The following is a 7,619-nucleotide window of genomic DNA, read 5'->3' on the forward strand; positions in this document are numbered from 1 at the left end:
GAGGAGAGGAGAGGAGAGGAGAGGAGAGGGAAGGGAAGGGGCTCTGTGTTTTCAAATGCTCTCACACTCTTAGGTCCAGAAAAAGCTGATACCATTAGAGGTTAATTTGTCTGGGTTACCGTGGACTAATACAACAGTGTGAACTAGCTCATGTGATTGTCTTCTGTGGCTGAAGGGTCCGTGATGGTCTGAGAATGCTTTCGAGACATACATGATGATATGAAAGACTAAAGAGAGAGAAGGTGGGTGTGATGGTGCACTTTTAAAAGCAGCACTAAGAAGACAGAGCAGGTGGGTCTCTGTGAGTTTAAGGCAAGTGTGGTCTAACATAGCAAGTTCTAGATGAGGGCTACACAGTCGGCTACTATCTCAAAAAAGATAGATAGATAGATAGATAGATAGATAGATAGATAGATAGATAGATAGATAGATAAATAGATAGATAGATAGAATGGGTAAGATAGGCTAAAGAGTGGCATGTTCCAACAACACACTTTGCCTATTCCACACAGAAATGGACCAAGAATTGTTCTGACTTGAGAGATAACTGGAGTCACATAACAATGGACCTTAAATGTTAAGCTAATAGGGAACAACTGAAAAATGTTTAAAATTGAAAACTGATGGAAACATAAATCAGTCGGCCCTTCTTATCTGAAAACATTGTATGTAAAAGTTACTCCTGGTTTCTAACTGAGTACTTTTGAACAATGCATTGTTTGCCACACATGCTGACTGATCCCTTTTACCTGTTCACTATGTATTAATTTCACATAATATGTGTAAGCACAACCATACGCTTTAGAAACACCTACTAAAGGACCAGTTGCTGGCCTATCTTCCATTTGAATATTTTCTTTCATTTCCTCTCATTTGCAATGTCTTGGGTGACATTCATACAGGAAGTAAACTTTCCAAGGACTGTCATGTTAGAACCTTAGGAGAGAAGTGATGTGGCTAAGAGTGTTAACAGGGGCGCTCTGTGTGATGAGAAATGTATGTTTTCTTTCCTCTGGCCAAATTTTTCCAGTCCAGAAAGTGAAGGTTTATTCAAATATTAGCATGTAGTATATTTAACAAAGTGCTTACTGAAAATCCCACAAAATATGTCTTTTCCGCATACTTTGAAAGCACACGTGTGCTCACCTTGGCTTGTGTAAGCATTGAGCAGTACATGTTATACTTTATTTTGGCTGGAATGACATGTATTAGAAGGGTGGCTCTCTTCAGACTCTGGGTGAAGTTGGCAAGCTATATACAGACTTGCTCCAAGGATAGGATGTCTCTAGTGAGCGCTGTACAAGAGCCTTTACTATCTGTTGTGCAAACACATGGGGAAATTCACAGCTCACTTAGAACGCCCCTTGGCCACCTAGTCAGGCATGGTCAACGTCTTGTCCTCTGTGGTTGAGTCTGGCTATGGCCAATCTTCTGGTTGTTCCCTGACTTGAATCCTTCCCTACAGCCTTCCAGCTTCCATTTTGCCTCTGTAATCTTAAAATCCTAAGGTATCTCCTATTCTTAAGACATCTTGCTGTTCTCTAGAACTAAGAAGAAATGTATGCATGGGAAGACAGGCTGCCCTAGAAGGACATGTCAGAGCCAACTGGGAAGGATAGCAATATGGTTTCAAATGTCTTATTTGGCATCTGGCACCTTGTATTTCTTTTGAAATCTTAAGGAATTTTTATGAGCAGAATATGATATACTTGTTATAAGAAAGATGCCCTACATGTTATAGTATGTGACTAACATCCAGAAAAATGTTCTTTTTTTAGTATTATTAGTATCTCTTCTATTCATATTATTGGTCACAAGAGTTCATGTTGATGATGCTAACTGATCAGGTAGAACTTTGAATAACTCATTTTGGTTGTAGAGAGAGATACATAAGCCCCACTTAAAATGCTCCCCCTGAGACATCTCTTAGAGAGGTCTAAGAATAGGGAATTGTCAGAAACAAAGAGGAACCATATAGATTTGCTAGAGTTAGAGCAGCACCAGAAAGACAGTGAAGAGAAAGTAGACCTGAGACCAATTTGGAAGTGGAGTTGGCTGTTCTCTTCCACAGGCCCTGACTGAAAACAGAAATGAGATGGTTCTCCGGGATCCAGCTGTGATCCCACGCGAAATGCGGTAACAGTTGTCAGAACTGGAGAACTCAGTGAGGGGCACGGGTCTTAGCAGAAGTCAGGTGAGATGCCAGAAGGCCTAGTAGACCCTGCACCCTAGCAGGGATTTGTGGCCCACGATATTAATTTGGGGGTGAATAGAAGACACAAATGTACATATTATTCAAAATGAATGCATGATATGCCCTTAGATATTTCTTTAGATGATCTGTTTAATAAAAAGATAAAGCTTAAAGAAATAGGTCTGTTTTTCTATCAAAGAGTTTTAAGTATCTTCTGAGAAGAATTATGACCTAAAATGTTCAAATACATAATCATATGAAAGTGGCAAGAGCATTTCCACTTTAGTTGAGAACATAGCAACAGGAGCCAACCTCAAGGCTTCAGGGAACATCTCCAGAATTTGGTAAAGACTGCTGGAAAGAGTGTCTTCTGGACGTGACCCAGTCATTATTCCCATAAGCTCACCTACAGCTGGGACCACCTGCCGGAGCCCTACACAAGACTGGCTCATCACCATTTTGTCACACGTGGCAAAAGACTCACGAGGCCCCTTCTTCATCAAAAGTCTATTTATAAAAAGGACATCAGAGAAGAAAAGGGAATGGCTGGGAAGGGTTTTAGGGAGGGGAGGGGACTAGCAAGGGTAGTAGGAAATAAAAATGATCCCAACTCAGTATATACATATAGAAAATCCTGAACTATCATACCCAGCTGTAAAACCTATGAACTATAAGAGCCACCTGCCACGCAACATATTTGCCCACCTGTACAATAATGACACGAATCATAGGGGAAACCAATTGTTCTCTGATTAGCTTCAAGGTCAGCTTCACAGGACTGTAAGCCTCATCAATAATAATAGGAAGGCTATAGGCCCAATGAGGGAACTTACTATTATTATTTAATTAAATTGACATAGCACTAAACTGTCTTCTAAATATCTACATTTATGCCTATAAGCAAATGCTACATTCAGCTTTAACTAAAAATACTTCTCTTTGCAGTGAACAAAGGAGAATACAGAGGGACTCATAGCTGCCCAAGATGCTATAGGATGACCTGACCCTAAGAAAGACATTTACACTCTACCTCTAAGGCTCAGGAACCACAGCTGAAGAAGGGCTAGTAGGAATACTGAAAGAGTTGGAAGATAAGGGATAAGGACTACAAAATGGTGTCTTTTGGGACATGGCATAAAAATTGTAGTCGTGAACTCACAGCAACTGTCATTCCTTTCACTGAGCCTTCAAAGGACTGGCTCAACTGTCAGTGACGGATGAGGAGAGGACTCATGGGTCCCTATCCCTTACTCTTAAACTGTTGGCTATTGATAGGCTTTGGGAGATATGGAGTCATTGTCTTTGTCTTCAGTTGGGCACCCACTAAGTGATGCTTAGCGCTGCATCACTCCAGTGGATAGCTCCAAACACATGGGCCCTGGTTCAACTCAGAGGGTCACAAGCCAAAAGAAATAGGCAGGAATGTGGGAAAGAGATCTGTAGGGGAAGAGGGAGTAGAGAGGAGTGGAAAGGAGTTATGAGAGGTAGAAGTGCAAATCATTAGTGTGTAATTATTATGTTTCGTATATATATGAAATTGAACAAATTTCATTAATAAAAAGTGAAAAATCATGAAAAGAAAAAACGAATAGCATTCCTCTCTCAAATGGCCTTCCTCTCTAGCCCTCCATGTGCCTTCAATAGCTCCTTAGTGATTAGAGCTGTTTTGGTGTCTTTGACATTTCTTTCCCTTTTGGAAGCAGTTTCTGCTAATTTTATGAGCCACAAACTCTTTTATGAACTCCAATATTCACAACTTTTCACATTAGAATGGATGATGTAATGCAGTTTAAATAGCAAAATAGCAATCAGCTTCCTTAGGGGTGTATAAAGTGATCTTCCAGACATTGACCTGTTCAATTCAAAGCCCTGTGGTAATTGCTTTGGGCCTCCCACTTTGGACAGCAGTCGGATGCCCTTTGGAGACCAGGATGGAGTGACATGGCCCTACTGTGCTCTCTCCCTCCATTTTCCACCTGACCCAGACAAGCTGTCTCCCTGAGGTGGCAGATGAAGGAACCACAGGCCTCTCCCAAAAGGCAGCAACTGAACAGCAAAGGCTGTGCCCAGGCCTTCAACTCTTCTCACCCTTAGGTTTGGCAGGTCCTGGAGGACTGGGAAAGCAATAACCTAGTGACCTCACAAAACTGAGGACCTCCCTGTGTTCTCCGGAAGGGCTCTAGTTGCAGGCAGCAGGCACCAAGTCCAACGGGATTTTCTAGAAGGAAGTCTGGGGCTGACACCACCCCTGGTGGAATTTATTAGAAGGAAATCTGGTACTTATAGAATCAACAGGAGGCAGATGGAACAGTCTATAAAAGAGCCATTGACCAAAGGAATCCAGACCTGGGTCCTCAGGAACAATCTTGCCAGCATGTTGGGCATTCATGCTCTAACATCTTGATAACTCTAAATGTATCCCTGGTGTCTCCTTCATTTAACCTCCCAAAGACAAAGTGTCTGCCGAGGTCTTGCTGTAATCCTACCTCCCCTTCTGGCTTCAAAGTTGCTCAGGGCACTATCTTCTAGACAGGAGATGGTGATATTATATTCCCAAACAGTGATAAACCTTCCACTAGACTCACTTTCCAACATCCAAACTCTGTAAGGCTAGAAGGGCAAGTTGGGTAAAGGCCACGGCGTGTGAAAATTGGCTGCCCCGGCCTTATCTGAATCAAGGATTAGCAGAGGAAACTTCCAGCGCTCACACACAGGGCAGGCGGTCCTGTGCTGAGCATGTCACTTGTTGTTGCTATATAAAAAATGTAACTCCTGAGCCTTTCACAAAGTCTCCAGGAAGGAGGACAGTAGTTGACAAAGAGTTTTCTGACCAGGAAAATGACTCTGGCAACTGGAGGTGGCAGAACATGGGTGCTAAATCAAACCATGTGTCTAAAAGGTGCCATTGTATGAAGAGAGCCCCTAGGACACAAGTAACTAACTTCTTCCACTCACTTTAATTTCTTGTGTGAATCCAGCTACAGGAAACCATACAGGGGTGGTAAAGGTTTTTTTTTTTTTTCTTCCCCTTCCAATCTCCAAGGAAATGTAACTGGGAATGAATGAGAGGCCCAAGTCATATATCAGTCGTCTGCAGAGGGTCTACATAAATCCTTTTCTTTAGAGTTATTGAACTGTTTTGAAAATGGTCTCAACAGAAGTTATTCCAAGTGCACCAGAAAGGAAACCAGAGTCTTAAAGAAAAATAGACTCACTTTGCTGAGCAAGGCAAACATATCAGTATTCGGAGAAGCAAACCAGCCGCTTGTGTTTTATTTCCTCAACAAATTCACTGAAATGCTTACTTTGTATCTTTAAAAGGCTGATAGGCAGGGAATTTTGTGGCTACTAAAAATTAATACCTACAAATGGTTCATAACCACTTTAAAAAGGTGGGCACTTTACATTTTTTTCTCTCTGTTGTTTGCAGTTCTTTATTGTGGTATTTTGCATACTGTAAACACAGTACACATTTTTGTGCTTTTAAAAAAATACAGATTGAAAGCATACTCTCTGGGGAAGGGTTTTTTTCTATTTAAGGAATTAGAATGCAACTTTCCTGTGTTCTTCTATGCATAAACTACAGCATTGGATCACAGCCCTTTTTCTGGCCGAGCACCTAATAGAGTAATATTTTTCTAATAAACTCTTCATGGTTTTCTATTGTAGTAGGCTTTTAAATCTTCTGAGAACCATTGTTTAAAATAGAAACCCTTCTATCTGGGAAGAAAAAAATGGGCTACTGTTTAAAGGTGACTAATGCAGTCATTCGATGAAATGCCTCCAGTTCTGAGATCGTAAAGACACCAGCGTACAGATGAGACAGCTCTATGGAAACCAAAATAACTGAATGTGCACCTTGACCTTTTGCTTCACAGAATGAGAGAAAAGACGTGACTCTCACCTCACTTCCTCTAGACTTTTGCACAACTCACTTCCTCAGTTCTCAAGGGTCACCCCATGTGGCCTTGCCCTGGTGATTTTTTTTTTTTTTTTTTTTGGTGGGGAGGCAGCCTCCCTAAACCAGAACACTGGCTCCTGTTATCCTTGATAATGCACTTCCTCCATGCTTGGGAAAAGTCTGTGATGCTATATCCTTAGCATCTGCTGCCATGGAGGTACCACAGGGCTGGGGATCTTACACGAATCCGTACCAATTTAGTAAATGAATGTGTAGAAGGGAGGAGAAGGAGAGATTTCTAAACTCCATTAGAACCAACAAAATAAGCTACCTCTTACCTGACTAGAATAAATGTATTGCCGTGTTCAAAACCCATAACAGCTTTTTTTCTCATTTGTATTTATGAGTTAGATTTTCCTGTGATACCTCGTCCCTAAATCTACTATGTTTCAGTCATATGAGCACTCCCCTAAAGGAAGCAGGTGGAGAGAGACCCACATTTGCATAGAGCAGAAAGGGCACTGTAACATCTGGCAAGTGGAAGTTGTCGGGGGCCCATTTGTGAGCGCTCATTGAATTCACATGAATTCATGGACTGTTCTGAACTTGTAAATGCTGCTCAGTATAGGTAGATTTCTCCCAGACCAGAGGTGTTGACTTTGGGGGTCTGTCCCAGCTCGTTTACTTGCCAGTGGCATTTGACCTGGGGTTAGACCCGTATTTAACCCTTTCCTGTAGGTCAAAGCCAAATTGATTTGGCCAAGATGAAATTGGAAATGAGTCATGTGTGCCGCAGGTGTCCCGTGCACAGAAAGCACTGCAGGTGGAAGCGTTTTCAGACCTGTTTCTGGGCCATCTCCAAAGAAGCTTCACAGAGGGTCAGGACGGTAATTCCAAGACATCCCATGTGGTCAGGGTCTGGGGAGAAACCTAACAGGTGCCCACTTGGTGCACTTTTCCCAGCAGGTTAGGAGGCTTTCAAAGAGGTCCGTTTGGAAGATAATTTATTCATGTATTCATGAGCATTTGTCTGGCATTTTCTGTGAAGTGATTTACTTCGAAGTTGCCCTAAACGACTGGTACTTTGCCCTTTATTTTACCTCCCACCATCAGCCAAAGACTTTGATTTTTCAAGATGAAAAATATATATATATGTTGCATTTTTTTCTCTTTCTTCTTTCTAGAGGATGAGGAAGATGAGGAGATGGTGGAACCCAAAATTGGTCACGATTCTGAACTGGAAAATCGAGACAAAAAGCAGGAGACAAAGGAAGGTAAGGAGACGAAGGAAGGTATTGGCTGGCAGATACACTGGGTCACCTTGGAAAACAGACACTGGAGTCACCAGGTCAAGTACTGGTTGCTTCAAACACAAGAAAACCAAGAAGGAAGACCATTGGGTGGATACTTCATTCTTCCTTAGAATAGGGAACAAAATACCCATGAAAGGATATAGGTACAGAGACAAAATTTAGAGCTAAGATGAAAGGATGGACTATCCAGAGACTACCCCACCCGGGAATC

At 41.9% G+C, this 7,619-nt stretch overlaps 1 protein-coding gene across 7 annotated transcripts in view; it reads left to right on the plus strand.

Moving 5' to 3' along the window:
* Positions 1–7,619, plus strand: part of Dync1i1 (dynein cytoplasmic 1 intermediate chain 1) — a 302,449-nt gene that overhangs the window by 168,244 nt on the left and 126,586 nt on the right. For all 7 annotated transcript variants that reach the window (XM_021191724.1, XM_021191723.1, XM_021191726.1 and 4 more), the window contains one exon: positions 7,280–7,369. In XM_021191724.1, coding sequence (XP_021047383.1) covers positions 7,280–7,369 — 90 coding nt within the window. The remainder of the gene's footprint in view (positions 1–7,279; positions 7,370–7,619) is intronic.

Source organism: Mus pahari, chromosome 2, assembly GCF_900095145.1.
Source record: "Mus pahari chromosome 2, PAHARI_EIJ_v1.1, whole genome shotgun sequence".
In the NCBI taxonomy this organism is placed as follows: domain Eukaryota; kingdom Metazoa; phylum Chordata; class Mammalia; order Rodentia; family Muridae; genus Mus; species Mus pahari.